Source organism: Bufo gargarizans, chromosome 3, assembly GCF_014858855.1.
Source record: "Bufo gargarizans isolate SCDJY-AF-19 chromosome 3, ASM1485885v1, whole genome shotgun sequence".
NCBI classification, from domain to species: domain Eukaryota; kingdom Metazoa; phylum Chordata; class Amphibia; order Anura; family Bufonidae; genus Bufo; species Bufo gargarizans.
In genome coordinates, this window is record NC_058082.1 from 378,703,756 (window position 1) to 378,721,270 (window position 17,515).

Below are 17,515 nucleotides of genomic sequence, written 5' to 3' on the forward strand. Positions count from 1 at the left end.
AAACAATATATTACATATTTAGGAATTAAAATTGGTCATTCTACTCACTCACTTTATAATTTAAACTACACCCCCCTTATAAAACAGGTCACTCAAGAATTAAATAGGTGGCAGAATCTCCCTTTATCGCTTTTAGGCAAGTGCCATTTGATAAAAATGGTCAGTTTTCCAAAATTACTATACCCCATGCAGACTCTCCCTATTTTGATTCGGCATAAGGACATAAAAGAGCTAAACGGCGCCTTCGCGCGTTTTGTGTGGTCAAACAAAAGGGCAAGAGTGGCCTTAAAACCACTATTCTTGACTGGAGATAAAGGTGGAGTGAGTTTTCCAGATATACGGAGATATAACTTAGCAAGTCTATTTAGACATTGCAGGGACTGGTTGGCACAGACTTCCCACTACTCTAACACTAAACTTGAAGGGGAATTTGTCCAGGGGTGGGATTTAGGGGCGCTCTTGCACACTAAATTGGCTTCCCTACCAGTAAACATTAAATCGGCAGTGACATATAGGGACACAATAATTACTTGGAAGGAAGTGAGGAAGTTGTATAACATGTCCTTTCTAGCGACTAAGTCCATGCCACTATGGAACCATCCTGATTTCGTATTAGGTAGCCAAAATAAATTATTTAATATCTGGAAAGATAAGGGTGTGAGGATGTTTCGTCATACTCTTCACGAAAAGGAGGCAAGGTACCTGTCCTTTCAGGAATTTCAGGAGAAATATGGGATCCCAAAGGGCCATGAACTTCAATATTTTCAGCTCAATCACTTTCTTAAAAGCAGATTGAGGGACGTTAGTCGGGAGTACACAGCAAATAGATTTGATATCCTGCTGGGACAGACTGGAAGTAGGGTGTCTCTGTCAGAAATATATAGGCATTTGAGAGATAGAGAGGACGATAGAACGTTTGGCCAATTATGTAGGGGGTGGAAGGCGTTATTAGGTGAAGGGGAGGACCGAAATGACAAAATTACGAACGGCCTGAAACGAATTAGGAAGGTGGTAGCGTGTGAGGGATGGAGAGAGACGCAGTTTAAATTAATCCACAGAGCTATATACGCCTTTAACATACCGTACTCAAGTGACAGTAAGGACAGACTGAACGCGTGTCCTAAATGTGCCGCTCCAAAGGCTGCTCTAGATCATTGTATTTGGTTATGCCCAAAGGTCCAATTATTCTGGAAATGGGTCTTATCATGGGTTAAGGACACCTGGAAGTTGGTTTTGCCATGTGAATCGGGAGTACTTCTATTCCATGTTTTTCCAGACAATCTTAAGATCCCTGGGTTAGTGGATGGAGCGTTGCTAGTGGCTCTAAAATGCTTGTTGCGCAACTGGTTGTCCCCCCAAATACCGTCCGAAGCAGAATTTCAAATTCTTATGAGACACTTTCTATTGATGGACCAACTTGAGGCAGAAGGGCATAAAAATCGTAAATCGTCCGGTTTCTTAGAAAAATTGAATACTTATATTTCCAAGCATTTGTCTGCAGAGGAAGTGCACGTGCTTATGAATAATTTCAAATTTACAGAGTGGTACTTGACTAGGGACTTAAAAGGAACATTAGGGAATTTAAAGGTTGGATAGGGATCTGAAATGTTGAAATGATGTCATTGAGTAAATCAGAATATGTAAGATTGGCTGCAACCGGATGGAATAAGGGGTTTAAGAGGGGGGGGGGGTTGAGGGATTTAATGCAACTTACATTTGATTATGATAAATGGATATCTTGTATTCATGACAATTGTACTTGTCACAATTATCTGTATGCTTCTTGATGTGCTATTCAAAAATTGAATAAAAATTGTTTGAAAAAAAAAAAAAACCCTAATAAAGCTATCTACCGCACAGTCAGAAGGGTGGGGCAACACTAAATAGGGTAGAGTAATGAGTACTAAGCTACACCAGAAACAGGGGATGAGGTCACAAACAAACACTGAATAAAGAGTAATCAAAGAGGCTGTTAGATTCCTTTATGCTCTGACAGTCTCCTTGATCTCCTGACATCTGTCACAGGTGTCACTCAAAGTAACTGATTAAATTTGATCAGTGCAGAGAACTCTCCCATCATCTATTTAGGGAACAAAGGGACATCCTCTGCATCTAGAAGAAAGAAGGTTTGTACATAAACATAGTGGAGGATTCTTTACGGTAAGAGCAGTGAGACTATGGAACTCTCTGCCTGAGGAGGTGGTCATGGTGAATTCACTAAAAAGAACTCGATAGACAGATGTCTTTTTTTTAGCATTCTAAACTAGGTTACTATGTAATATGCAGAGAGATAAGAAGCTGGATGTTCCTGATGACATATTCTTATGGATATTAAATGATGTGGAAAATGAGGAAAGGCAGAAGAAGGCTCTCTGCTGTAGGGCAGGACAGCACTGGGTTTGAAGTAGTGGGTATGCCAGAGCTGATTAATATTCACTGTCAAAAGCCCTGAAGGAGATTGCAGGCAAGAACAGTAATAATATGCACATTGTACCCCCACCTAACCAGACAAACCCCATACCTGCAATTGCCCCTGTTTAAAGGTGTCGTGCAGGCATTAACAATGATGAAGGACTATACAGTGAGGTCTTCATTATTATATGAAAGGCAGCAGGGCTGCCCTGTGTTGCTGTACCCTAAGGCAGAGTGGTACCTTATTTATATCAATTCATGATGAATTAATTCATAACTAACCAAATTTCTTGAATAACTTTGGCGACGTTGCTGCATCACATTTTTCAGTGATTTTCAGCTAGCTCTTTATACACTGACAAGCAAAAGGTTAACAGTATTTTGAACTTTTGACTTTTAGGCTCCATATCTAACCATCTACTACAATGTGAGACTACCATCAATTTGTACACAATCATCTTGGCTATTTGATACATATAATAGGATTTTTGGACTTACAACTAATTAGCAAATGATCAATTATAAAGATTGTCATGTAACTGTATTGTTACTGTTGTGCTCCTGGTGGTGAACCAATCTTTTTCTTCCTGTATACTACAAATTCTAACTTGTTCTCACATTCCCTAATAGCTCAGTGTGTTATTAGGTTGATTCCTAAGTAAAAGGTCACTGGTTCAAATCCAGGAGCAGCCATGAAGATGATTTCCCCCAAAAAGATAAACCTATCAACAGCTCATTGATAGCAGTATCTCGGCCAAGAAAATTGCCAAACTGCATCATGGTAGTGTCATGACAATTGGAAGAATACAATGAAGTCCATTCATCCATTCCAAAGCCAAGATGGGTGATTTGGAGCAATGAGACAAAAGACTGGGCTCTGATGGGTGCAAATGGGTCTTGAAGAAACAAGGGGGCTAACCAATTGAGAAATTGAAAGAACAGTCAAGTTCAGTAGAGGAGCCCTGATGATATGGGGTTGTTTCACAGCCAAAGGTATGGGATTACTTAACCAGAATCAATGGTGGTCTCAATGCTGAGCTATATGTGAGTAACCTACAAGACGAGTTACTTTGTTCACCCGAGTACTATGGGTATGAAAAGGATGACATAGTGTTCCAGCAGGACAATAACCCAAGGCATATGTTGAGATTGGTGAACAAATGGTACAATGAAGTAGAGGTCCTGGATTGGCTCCCGCAGTCCCCAAACTTCAACCCAAATCAAACACTTGTGGGTAGAGTTTAAGAAAAAGCTGTACCCAAGTGAGTCAACTAGTATGCATCAATATTGGAAATGCGTAGAAGAGATCTGGGGACAGATTTCAGTCGAGACTTGCTTGAGTCTGGTTGAAAGCATGCCTAGAAGGTTTCAGGTAGTGTTGAAAGCCATGGGTGGATTAGCAAAATAATAAAAAATATTTTTTTTAACCTTTAGGAGCAAACATGACAAGAATCTACATAACTAATCATATGCTAAATAGTTGCAAGTCCAATTTATCTATGAGATAGCAAAGATGATTGTCTATAAAATGATTGTAGTCTCACATTCTAAGCTGTAGTGGATGGTGGGATATAGAGCCTGAAATTCAAAAGTTCAAAACATTGTTACCATTTTGCTTGTGAGTGTATATAGTCATAGAGGGATGGCTGTTAATCACTGATAGGACCACCTCCTTGACTTTAACCCCGTCACAACCGCAATCCATCTATATATGTGATAGCTGCACATACCCCGTGCAGCTACCACGTGTATAGATGTCATGGCAGTTCTTTAATCCAAGCGCTGCAAAGCGCTTGGATTAAAGCTTCTGCCCCTGCCCTGGTGCTGTCATGGACAGCATACAGTCTAGTAATGCCGGCAAGGGAGCAATCAGAGTGGTCCCTTGCCAGGAAATCGATCCAATTGGTTAGTCTGCACAGACTAACCAATCGGATCGAGGCAGTGTTAAAATGCCGGTTTCAGGCTCTGATCTGCGCTCTGCAGATCAGAACCTAAAATCAGGTAATGTGTCCTGAAGCCCCCCGATCTGTGCCCCCTTCCTGTGCGCCTCCAACCCCCCAGCACCACCGTAAGCCCTGCCTCTGCCATCGGTCCCCGCCCCCCCATCCATGTAGCATGCCCCTGATGCGGTCCACCCCCTCCCCGCCCAATACATTCATCCTGCCCCAATCTGTTCTTTCTCAATGTATCCCCCCCTTTTCCAGCACTGCCCCCTGCCCCCCCTGTGGTCCCCCTGCTGTGTGCAATGGCGGCGGCTCCATTCCTGAGCCGCCGCCATCAGCAGCGAGTGTCAGCTCTATGCTGACACTCTGCTGTAACCCCATAGATGCCGTGGCAGTGGCATCCATAGGGTTAATAGAAGGAGGGGGCTCCCTCTCTCAACCATCGGGGCGGCTGCACTGCCATGGCAACCGGACGCTTTGCAAAGGCATCCGGTGTTTCCACCTACAGGAAATCTGGTAGTATTATACTTTGCAATGCAAGAGCATTGCAAAGTATAGTACAACCATCAGCCCCACTGGATCTTCAAGATCCAAGAGGGAACTGATAAAAAAGGTGAAAATAATAAAAGTATAAATAAATAAAAATGTAAATTAAAAAAATAAATTGCCTTTTCCTATAAAAATATAAAAAAAACTAAACAAAAACCACACATATTAGTTATCACCGTGTCAGTAACGACCATCTCTATAAATATATCACATGGTCAACCAGTCCAATAAACACCATAAAAATAAAAAATAAAAACTGTGCAAAAAAGGCAATTTTTGTCACCTTACATCACAAAAAGTGCAACACCAAGCGATCAAAAAGGCGTATACATCCCAAAATAGTACCAATCAAACCATTACCTCATCCCGCAAAAAATGAGCCCCTATTTAAGACAATCGCCCAAAAAAGTATACATATTGGGCATTGCCACATCCATAACGATCTTCTCTATAAAACTGTCACATGACTTAACCCCTCAGATGAATGCTGTAAAAGAAAAAAACTAAAAAATAAACTGTTCCAAAACGGCCAATTTTTTGGTCACCTTGCCCCAATTCTTTCTGCAAAAAACGAGCCCCTGCGCAAGACGATCAGTAGAAAAATAAAAACATATGGCGTTCAGAAAATAGACAAACAAAAACAATTTATTTTTAAAAAAATGCCTTATTATGTAAAACTGAAACAAACAAACAAAAAAAGTAGACATATTTAATATCACTGCGTCCGTAACAACCTGCTCAATAAAACTAGTACATGATCTACCATGTCAGATGAATCTTGTAAAAAATATTAAAGATGACAAAACGGTGCCAAAACAGCAATTTCTTTGTTACCTTGCCTCACAAAAAAGTCATATAGAGCAATTAAAAATCATATGTACCCCAAAATAGTACCAATAAAACTGTCACCTTATCCCCTAGTTTCCAAAATAGGGTCACTTTTTGGGAGTTTCTACTGTAGGGGTGCATCAGGGGGGCTTTAAATGGGACATGGCATCTAAAACCAGTCCAGCAAGTTATTTTCCTTCTGTGCCCTGCCGTGTGCCCTTACATCAGTTTACGACCACATGTGGGGTGTTTCTGTAAAACGCAGAATCAGGGTAATACATATTGAGTTTTGTTTGGCTGTTAATACTCAATGTGTTAAAGAAAAAAAAGTAATAAAATGGAAAATCTGCCAAAAAAGTGAAATTTAGAAATTTCATCTCCATTTTCCTTTAATGCTTGTGGAACACCTAAAGGGTTAACACAGTTTGTAAAAATCAGTTTTGATTAACTTGAGGGGTGCAGTTTCTACAATGGGGGGGTATCCCCTATGTAAGCCCCACAAAGTGACTGTTAAGAATTGCTTCTAAACTTCTAAGCCTTGTAACGTCCTAAAAAAATAAAATGACATTTCCAAAATGACGCCAACATAAAGTATACATATGGGGAATGTTAAGTAATAAATATTTTATGAGGTATCACTTTCTGTTTTAGAAGCAGAGAAATTTAAATTTTGAAAATTGCTAATTATTCAAAATTTCTGGTAAATTTGGGATTTTTTCATCAATAAAGGTGAAATATATTGACTCAAATTTATGACTGTCATGAAGTACAATGTGTCATAAGAAAACAATCTCAGAATGGCTTGGATAAGTAAAAGTGTTCCAAAGCTATTACCACATAAAGTGACGCATGTCAGATTCGTAAATTTTGACTTGGACACCGGGGCATCAATGACCTTTGGTCATGAAAGTGTTAAAGCCCAGAATGAGTAGGGATTTAAATGAATGAAATACAGATTATACTGAATCTTTTCCTATCAAACGGTATACTATTTTGCTCAGCTCCTCCTGCTCCATAACATGCTGCCTGCAGCTCAAGCACTATGTTCATGACAGGTTCCTTTTTACTTACAAACAAAAAAACAAATCAACAGCACACAGCTCTGCCTAGAATAAGCCACCCATTGCATATAACCTTCAGATACATGTCTAGTCACAGCCTTGCCTCCATGATCCCACAAAGCCAATGCAAATAAGAAAACTAAAGCACAATATACACCAAAGCATTACAAGTACAGGGTATGTGGTGAAGTATGTTAACTTGCTTTGATGGATATGGTGCTGCAATTTTCTTCTTTACATACCACTTTAACTTCCCCAACCTACCCTGAGATTGAAGGTGCTTGTAAGAGGTTCAGACTTTACATTCATTTCGATGGGCCCGCAAAAGAGCATCTGCACGTCTAATCCGCAGCCCCACATAAAAAAATAAAATAGAGCATGTCCTATTCTTGCTCATTTTGCAGACAATAATAGGCATTTGTAACATGCTGCGGGACCTGCTGAAGTGATAATGTTGGATACACATTGCCGGTACCTGTGTATTGAGCAAAAACAGATAAGGTTTGCGTGCCTGAGGCCTTAGTTACAGCCAACACTGCTTTGCATCCTTCTCTCTGCTTCGACACAATGTATATACAGTGCCTTGCAAAAGTATTCACCCCCTTGACTTTTTTTTCGTATTTTGTTACATTACAGCCTTAAGTTCAATGTTTTGTTAATTTGAATTTTATGCAATGGATCAAAACACAATAGTCTAAGTTGGTGAAGTGAAATTAGAAGAATATATAAATAAAACTATTGTTTAGAAATATAAAACAGAGAATTGTCATGTGCGTATGTATTTACCCCCTTTGTTAGGAAGGCCATAAAAAGCTCTGGTGCAACCAATTACCTTCACAAGTCACATAATTAGTGAAATGATGTCCACCTGTGTGCAATCCAAGTGCAACATGATCTGTCATTACATATACACACCTTTTTTGAAAGGCCCCAAAGGCTGCAACACCTAAGCAAGAGGCATCACTAACCAAACACTGCCATGAAGACCAAGGAACTCTCCAAACAAGTAAGGGACAATGTTGTTGAGAAGTAAAAGTCAGGGTTAGGTTATGAAAAAAATATCCAAATCTTTGATGATTCCCAGGAGCACCATCAAATCTATCATAACCAAATGAAAAGAACATGGCACAACAGCAAACCTGCCAAGAGACGGATGCCCATCAAAATTCACAGACCGGGCAAGGAGGGAATTAATCAGAGAGGCAGCACAGAGACCTAAGGTAACCCTAGAGAGTTCCACAGCAGAGACTGGAGTATCTGTACGCTCCATAGAGTTGGGCTTTAAGCCAGAGTGGCCAGAAAGCCATTTCTTTCCGCCGAAAATAAATAAAACACATGTTGTGGGTTTGTGAAAAGGCATGTGGGAGACTCGCAAAATATATGGAGGAAGGTCTGATAAGACTAAAATTTAACTTCTCGGCCATCAAAGAAAACGCTATGCCTGGCGCAAACTCAACAACATCACATCACCAAAAGAACACAATCCCCACAGTGAAATCTGTTGGTGGCAGCATCATGCTGTGGGGATGTTTTTCAGCAGCCGGGACTGGGAAACTGGTCAGAGTTGAGGGAAAGATGGATGGTGCTAAATACAGGGATACTCTTGAGCAAAACCTGTACCACTCTGTGTGTGATTTGAGGCTAGGATGGAGGCTCACCTTCCAGCAGGACAATGACCCCAAACACACTGCTACAGCAACACTTGAGTGGTTTAAGGGGAAACATGTAATTGTGTTGAAATGGCCTAGTCAAAGCCCAGATCTCAATACAACCGGAGATTGCTGTTCACAAGCGCAAACCATCCAACTTGAAGGAGCTGGAGCAGTTTTGCAAGGAGAAATGCGCAAAAATCATAGTGGTAAGAGGTGGCAAGCTCATAGAGACTTATCCATAGCGACTTGGAGCTGCGATTGTCGCAAAAGGTGGCTCTACAAAGTATTGACTTTAGGGGGGTGAATAGTTATGGACATTGAATTTTTCAGTTATTTCGTCCTATTTGTTGTTTGCTTTACAATAAAAAAGTTGTGGGCATGTTCTGCAAATTAAATTATGCAAATCCTCAAACAATCCATGTTAATTCCAGGTTGTGAGGCACCAAAATATGAAAAAGTCAAAGGGGGGGGGGGGGGGGTGAATACATTTGCAAGGCACTATTTTTTTTTCTCTTCTGTATGGGATTTATTACACATACCTGTTGTGTTATTTAAATCTTTTCACTCATTGGCCAAATTTGAAATATTTTAATGCCTTCACAGAATTAGCTATGATTAGTAGCTGGAACAGCTCAAAATTAATTAGAATATCATAATGCAAATATAATTATAATATGAATCTGAATAAAGCTTTTGAGATCTTAACAGTGTGGTTCTAGACCATCTATCGTTTGTCTATGGATTTTCCCACAGCTTGCCATTCTGCAAACAGCCCATGCACCCTCCCTCTATATTCTGTCCACCTGCATAAAAACCATTTACTAATGCATAATCTGTCTATATTCTTTAACAGAGGGTATTCAACAGCTGTATTATAAATCTGGAGTGTGCAACTCCAGAGAGTCCAATGCCCTTGCACCACTAATTTAGCATTGGTCCCCCTTCACTTCATGTGATAAGAAAACCCCTTTGAAAGTATGTAAGAAATTGTGCAAGAATCACCTGTAATGCCTCACGCCCCAAACCTTGTGTGTTGCAATGTGGCACTCGCTCACTTAGGTATTTCTGTTTTTCTTCCTGCGTATTCACATGTTCTTGATCCCATGCTTCTTTTGCCTTGGCCAGCATTAAACTCTATGGTGAGAAAGAACAAAATATTGTGTACTTACAGTATCAATAGATATATGTCATTCTAAGCACAAATTCACTTTTAGACAAGCTGAAGCCAAAAGCTTTTAAATATAAAAGCATACAACTTTTCATATATATTATATAGCCAAAAGTATAAGGATACTCCTAGTTAGAGGGTGAACACATGGAGAAATTTTCACCCCCATATTCTTTTACATTGTGAAAAACTTTGACCCATGACCCATCCATCAGGTGGTACAGGACAGCCAATTGAGACATTTTAACACATGGACATTCCTTGTAAATAGTATGTGCAGCACCTTATAAATAAACCTGATCTGGCAGTGTAGGGAGAGGTTGCTGTGAGGAGCAGGGACAGACTGTTAGGGACACAAATCGCTAGCTAATAGGGCCACAAAAGTCCTTTTAAGGACTGGTATAGGTGTGCTATCGATAGGTGTGACATACAGAGGGGTGTGATATACTTATAATATACTTTCTAACACAGAAAGTATATTATAGTGCATTTGTATTGTGCAGCAGTTGTGTGCGGTTCTGCTGCGATACTGCAGCTACATAGAGTGCCAAACGCTATTGGAACAAATAATTTCTAGTGGTGTGATATACCAGTTGCCCCACAAAAAAACTGATTGAAGAAGGGGTGTTATATACCAATTATATACTTTCTATATAGCGCAGTTGGGTAGTGCAGCATTTGTTTGCGGTTTAGCTGCGTTTCCTTAGCTACACGGAGTGAAAAACGACATTGGAACAAATAATGTTATACTGGTGTGAAATACCAGTTGCCCCCCCAAAAATCAGATTGAAGCAGGGGTTTTATATACCAATTAAATACTTTATATATAGTGCAGTTGGGTCGTACAGCATTTGTTTGCGGTTTAGCTGCGTTACCTCAGCTACAGATAGCGACAAATGCCATTGGAACAAATAATTTCTACAGGTGTAATATACCAGTTGACCCCCAAAAAAGTGATTCAAGCAGGGGTATTATATACCAATTATATACTTTCTATATAGTGCAGTTGGGTAGTGCAGCATTTGTTTGCGGTTTAGCTGTATTACCTTAGCTACAGATAGAAAAACAACATTGGTACAGATAATTTCTACTGGTGTGAAATACCAGTTGCCCCCCCCAAAAACTGATTAAGGCAGGGGTGTTATATACTAATACTAATAATAATATACTTTCTATATAGTGCATTTGGGTAGTGCAGCATTTGTTTCCAGTTTATTATTATTATTTATTATTAAAGCGCCATTCATTCCATAGTGCTGTACATATGATAAGAAGTGCACATACATAATACAGACAATTGTACTAATCATAAACAAAACGAGTTACAAACAAGGAGAGAGGGCCCTGCCCATGTGTCACGGCTGAGGATGGGGAAAACCCTCAGCCGTGCGATGCCAGAAGATGGTAGGTCGCTACTTGGCCAGGACCACAGAATTAGGGAGCAGGTCACCTCCTAGAGCTTCCCTAATCTGACCCTGACTCCAAGCTACATGAGCCGACCTTGAAGGTAGGAGGGCTCATGCTCAGGAACCTCGGATCCCTACTTACCCTCCGCAGATCCCTGAGCTAGGAGCTGGGTAGACAGCCTGTTCCTCCTGGACGTGTAGAAACAGGAGTCTAAAGTGGCCAAGCTGCAAGGGGATAGGAACATGAACAGCCTATGGATATGGCAGGAGGATGAAAAGTACTTCCACACCTACCTGCCACAGACACACAGACTGGATCCTGTGCAATACAAGCTAGTGTCCACACCCAAACATAAATGGACACAGCACACACACAAACACACAGGAACCCAGATCCATAGGTGCATAAAATATGAAAGAGAAAAGAACATCAACTGAACATCACATATAACATTTTATGACCACAAGGGTGGCCCTCACTGGCAGATAGGTATTAGAGACCAGGAGGGTGCCTTCAGTTTACTACAAGGCTGGAGTACCCCCTAGCTTCTGAATCACAACAGAAGCTATATAGGCCCAAGTAGCCACACCCACACAGAGACACACCCAGTGCCCACACACACAGAATGGATTTAACCCTTCCTACACCAGACAAGGGAAGACAGCAACTTAAAGGGGAAGTGAACACACAAACAACCCCATGTACACCAAAAATGGAAAGTGCACACCTATCACACAAGTTGCCAGAGACAACCGCCTGCTATGACAGCGAGCAGCCTAGCAACCAGCTCCAGCTGTTCTACTGCCACAAACCTAATGTTGCCAGCGGCAACCACAAGTAAGGCAACAAACTAGCGGCCCTCACCTGTGATTGAACAAGCAACCAAACCGCAGGCAACTGCAAGTGGTTCAGGAGTCACGACCATGGCCATGGCCCTGACACCATGAGGGCTTACAATCTACATGGTATGGGAGAAGGACACAGTAGGTGCGGGTGAAGTTGGTCATGACGGTATAGAGGCAATCTGCGTTACCTCAGCTACACAGAGTGACAAATGCCATTGTAACAAATCATTTCTACTGGTGTGATATATGAGTTGCCCCACAAAAACACTGATTGAAGCAGGGTTGTGATATACCTTCTTCCACAAATACTGCTCTTCTATAGGGACTTTTGTCACAGGGTCAGTTTGAAAATTTCAGGCCATTCCGCAGGGGTGGTAGGGGTTGGGCAGGTGCAGCAAGCCGGAGTCTAAGTGGGAAGTTGGAGAAGGTGCGTGCGATTAAGGACGCACCAGACTTAGTTGAGTGGCTCACTCAGTCTTCCGCTTCTGCACCCTCTTCATCCTCTCTATCTGCACCCTCTTCACTCTCTGCTGTGTGCACCCCCAAAGACAACACCACCACCACCATATCCCCTCCACTCGAGTTAAAGGAATTATTTTCACATCCATTACAAGACCTTACCGATGCGCAACCATTGTTGGCATCGGATCAATAAGAGTAGGTATCAATGTGACAATGATGACTTGTTTATAGATGTCACGTGGGTGCCCAAAAGAGAGGAAGAGGAGGGGAGTTCCAAGGGAGATACAGAGAGAGACATTGTAGATAGGGAGGCGAAGGAGGAGAAGCAAGCAGTAATTACAGTGCACAGGAGGCAAAAAGCCATCCACCATGCACGGTCATGATGACGCAAAAAAAGATGATGACGCTGGATAACCCTCTTTCCCAATGGCTGACCGCCGGCTTGTCGGACCTGCTAGCCCACCAACTACTGCCATATAAATTGGTGGACTCGGAGGCCTTCAAAAAATTTGGCTCACCGCAATGGAGGGTACCCGGAAGGAAATATTTCTCCCAGAAGGGCATCCCGGAGCTATATGGCCACGTTCAGCAGCAAGTGAATGTATCTCTGGCACACAGTGTCGGTGCCAAGATACATCTGACCACAGACACGTGGTCTGGCAAACACGGGTAGGAAAGGTACATAACTTTTACTGCCCACTGGGTGAACCTTCTGATGGCCGTCAAGCATGCAACTCGTGGCACCTGCGTGGATTTGGTGTTACCGCCAAGAATTGCATGCAGGCCTGCCTTTTCTTCTCCTCCTCCTACTCCATCCTCGGCTGACTCCTCCTTTTCCACTGCTATCGCCTCTTCCGCTGCGCCCCCCAAGCTCCCTAGGTGAGATGATGTTGCCATGCTGCACTGCAGCTGTTGTGCCTGAAAGCCACACTGGTCCTGCACACCTTTCAGCTTTGCAGTCACAGACTGATTAGTGGTTAACCCAGCTCAATTTGACAGTTGGTAAAGTGGTGTGCAACAATGGTGCCAATCTGCTGAGCGTGCAAAATGACACAAGTGCCGTGCATGGCATATGTCCTGAACTTAGTCATGCAGGGATTCGTTGCCAATAACCCCGGGGTCTAGGACATCTTGCGGCAGGCCAGGAAAATCTCTGGACATTTTAGAATATCTTACACGGCCATGGCTCGCCTTGCTGACGTTCAGCGGCGACACCACCTGCCCGTCAGATATCTGATTTGTGACTGCCCGACGCGATGGAACTCTACCTTGTATATGCTTGATAGGCTGCTCCAGCAGAAATGTGCAGTTAACGACTACCTGTACGAACTCTGCGGCAGGACAGGTTCTGGGGAGCTTGTTTTTTTCACCGCACCAGTGGCTGCTCATGCACAACGCACTTCTGTGGCCATTTGATGAGATCATCCAAACTGGTCAGTTGCAGCTAGGGCACCATCAGTGACATAGTACCTTGCTCCTTCTTTCTGTAGCGTGCATTGCGTTGTGTCATTGATCAAGCTGTCGAGGAGCAGAACCAGGAAGATGAGGAAGTCGCAACGCTGGAGGGGCTACTCCATCTGAGACAGGTCAACATGAGTCTGAAGAGGAGTCAGAGGAGGATGGTGCTGGGGCAGAGGAGGAGCAAGAAGAGCATGCTTTAAACTTTTCTGGGATCCCTGGTGTTGTCCGTGGCTGGGGGAGGAGACCGAGGACGAAATTATCCTGGACGATGAGCAGGAGACAGGCCACTCTACCGCTTCCAGTTTAGTGCAAATGGGGGCCTTCATGCTCCAGTGTTTGAAAAAAGAACCCCTGTATAAAAAGCATAAAGGGCAAGTAGCAGTACTGGGTGGCAACATACTTAGACCCCTGATACAAACACAAAATGGTGGACATGTTACCGAGGGCTGTCAAAATGCAGCACTTCCAGACCTTGCTTCGAGAAATGCTGCATTCTGCTTTTGTGGGCGCTGGCAGAGGGATTTCCACTCACAGAGAAACTGTTGCGGATACCAATCCAACAGCGCATGCAAGAAGAGGGTGGTTTGAAGATGTGTTGGTGTCACGGATGGTGTTGCAGAAAGCTGGAACTTATAAATAAACATCCGACTGGCTTGATCCCAAACTAAGGAGCAGATGGGTGAGCCCTATAAAACCCCTTGAGCTCTCCCTGACTGCTATGCCCATGCAAAGGCCTTTATGGTAGACGATTGCATGTCCACGTACCTCATACTATGTGACACCTGAAAACCCTATAATAGTGAGGGGACATGACCACCGGCTCCCTGCACTTAATACGGACGGAGTCAGGGTCACCTAGAATCAAGCCAGCAAAGAAACACAAATAAAGGAAACTGAGGAATCAGCAGAAGCAGCATCCAGCAGTGAACACAATCCAAGAAGAAGTATAAACCGCAAAGTATGGGAGGGAATATAAAGGGAGACAATTAGTGTAAATAGGTGACAGCTGGGAGAAGGAAAGGAGATGACAAAGTGAAACCAAAACAAGGAACTTCAGGTAGAGAATAACATCTAACAGACCTTCTCACAGAAGTGGCGGTGACAGTTGGTTACTTCGGATATGAGATCATTCTTGCAGCCAACCCATTGACAGCCACCCTTCGGATCCAGCCTCAGGAACGCCTAGACTGACAGGTGTCTGACTACATCAGGTTAACGGCCAATGTGGACACACTGAGAAGCGAGGAACCCCTGGACTACTGGATGTGCAGGCTTGACGTGTGGACAGAGCTGGCTCAATTTGCCATGGAACTATTGGCTTGCCCCAGTCCAGTGTCCTGTCTGAAAGGACGTTCAGCGCAGCAGGGGGGATTGTGACCGATAAGCGCCCTTGCCTGGCTCACGACAGTGTGGACTACCTCCCATTTCTAAAAATGAATGAGGCATGGATCTCGGAGGAATTCAACACCTGTGACTACCACGTTTAATTGAATTTCCTCATGCCAGCCCACAAATATCCGCCACCACTCAGAAAAAATATTGGTCCCTGTCTTAGGTAAATAGAACGGCATAAAAGGCCTTTTCTGTCTATTGAATGCCTAATGTTTTGGGCCTTGGAGGAATGGAGGAATTCAACACCTGTGATGACCACGTGTTTCAACTACTGTGAGGAATATGGATTAATATTTACTGTCAGCCATGTCCTCACACCCCCATCTGCTGACAGATAACGGAGTTAGGGAACTCCACAGGAGGGCCCTGCTTCAAAGCCCTAGCATTGATTGTAATTTGATGCACCTCTTGGCATGCTCAGTGTACATGCAAAATGGGTTTCCACCCCCCCCCCCCCCCAGCCATCTGAGTGTAAGTTGGCAAGAAGGAAGGCCCCCAGGGGGTCCAGGCTTCAAGGAGAAGGTCACACCTCAGTGCACCTGTTTGGAGCCAACTGAATATTGCAGGAAAACCCCCAGCATGGGGTATCTGCCCTTGCCCAGGATCAATGAGACCTCCCAGACATGTTGGCACCTACCTTTCATAAGGAATTATGAATCGCCTGGCCATCGCAGGCGCAAACCGGATACATATTTGTGTCCCGGCGGCCTCGAGGTATGTTCCCATGGTCTTTGTTTACTGGGACGAGGTTGAGGTAGGGAGATATCCATATCTCCCCATAGAAACCACATAACGGTACCAGGTTTGGGCTCTACTTGTAGCCGGAACCCAGGCAGGTCCATTGGTCCCAGAACCATCTCCCTGTGACCCTCTGGTCTGGAGCTATGAACCCTTAAGGGTTTTGTGGGTCATTTGCTGCCAGCCCAGAAGAGGGGGAGTGGACCCCTCCCTGAGGTCGGGAGGGGAGGGGCTGGCTACAGGTTAAAAGTCTGGTGCTAGCAAGTAGGCGCGTCTTTCTCTGAAGAGGGGTCACATCCTACAGATATGTTTAGAGGGACCCAGGAAATAGCTGAGCTCACGGCCCTTCATGTGGACTCCAGCAAAGAACATCTCAAAGGAACTTTCATCATACTCAGTAACTGACTTTTACCCTGCTTAGCCCCGTTGTAACCATATAACCTGTATCTGTAATCTCAGACCACTGTATATATTGTCTGTGTATATTGTGTTAAATCTAGTTTGCCCATACGGTGATTAAATCTATAATTTAATCTTGTGCTATCTCGATCACGAATCCCCACGTCCGTGTTTTGGCCTAGTTATAAGCTACCGCGGGTTGGTTTCTGACCCTATATAATCCCGTTAGCGGACCGGGCTAATATAAAACGAGACTAGTGGCAGTTAACTGGGCTGAGGGCCTGCTGTTTTCACTGCGGCAGTGAAAAGGCTCTCTCAGCTGGTTGCCTCTCTGTGCCCGCGTGGACAGGGGGTGTGTGTGTAAACTATACCAGCCTGACCTTACGTGCTCCTCTGGAGGGCGTAACTTCACGTTTTTGGTAAACCCTGTGATCATACCAGGTCTCGTGAGCTCGACGTAGTTGACGTCAAGTGGGCACGAGGTGTGGTACTCATCACAATTACTATAATTATTTTTTATTTCAAGAAGGGGGAATTCATTAGCCATGTTTTTTTTTTCCAATTATATATTTTTAGTTCTTTTAAAGATATGTATTTGAACTGTATTTATACTGGCCTTCAGTAAAATTGATATCCATTGAACATCTAATAGACCTCCAGCCACATTCTGACTTGTTATTTTATGTACGCTAAATGCATAATTTTTGGGGCCTGTAGTACATTGGCCTGCTGAAAAATTTATATCCAATGACCGTGTAATCTATCTTCAGCCACTTACTTGTTCTTTTATGTATGCTGAATGCATAATTTTTGGGGCCTGTAGTTCACTGGCCTGCTGGAAAATTGATATCCAATGACCGTGTAATCTACTTCCAGCCACATATTTACTTGTTCTTTTATGTACACTGAATGAATCATTGTTGCGGCCTCTGAGGAATTCAACACCAGTGACGACCGCGTGTTATCGAATTTCAACTATTATCATTAGGGTTTTTTTCAAGAGGGGGGATTTTGTTACCCATGTTTTTAATCCAATTTAATATTTTTAGTTCTTTTAAAGATATGTATTTGACTTGTATTTGTACTGGCCTGCAGTAAAATTAATATCCATTGCCCGTGTACATAATCACGGCCACATAATCAATAAAAAATTTCTAGGCTCCAACAGGGCACATTTCCGAGAATTTCTCTTTAAGAC

The 17,515-nt window shown here is 43.1% G+C and overlaps 1 protein-coding gene across 2 annotated transcripts in view; it reads right to left on the reverse strand.

Annotated features, from left to right (window-relative positions):
* TNNI1 (troponin I1, slow skeletal type) overlaps positions 1–17,515 on the reverse strand; it is a 326,051-nt gene that overhangs the window by 92,312 nt on the left and 216,224 nt on the right. For both annotated transcript variants that reach the window (XM_044288186.1, XM_044288187.1), the window contains exon 5: positions 9,448–9,579. In XM_044288186.1, the coding sequence (XP_044144121.1) occupies positions 9,448–9,579 (132 nt within the window). The remainder of the gene's footprint in view (positions 1–9,447; positions 9,580–17,515) is intronic.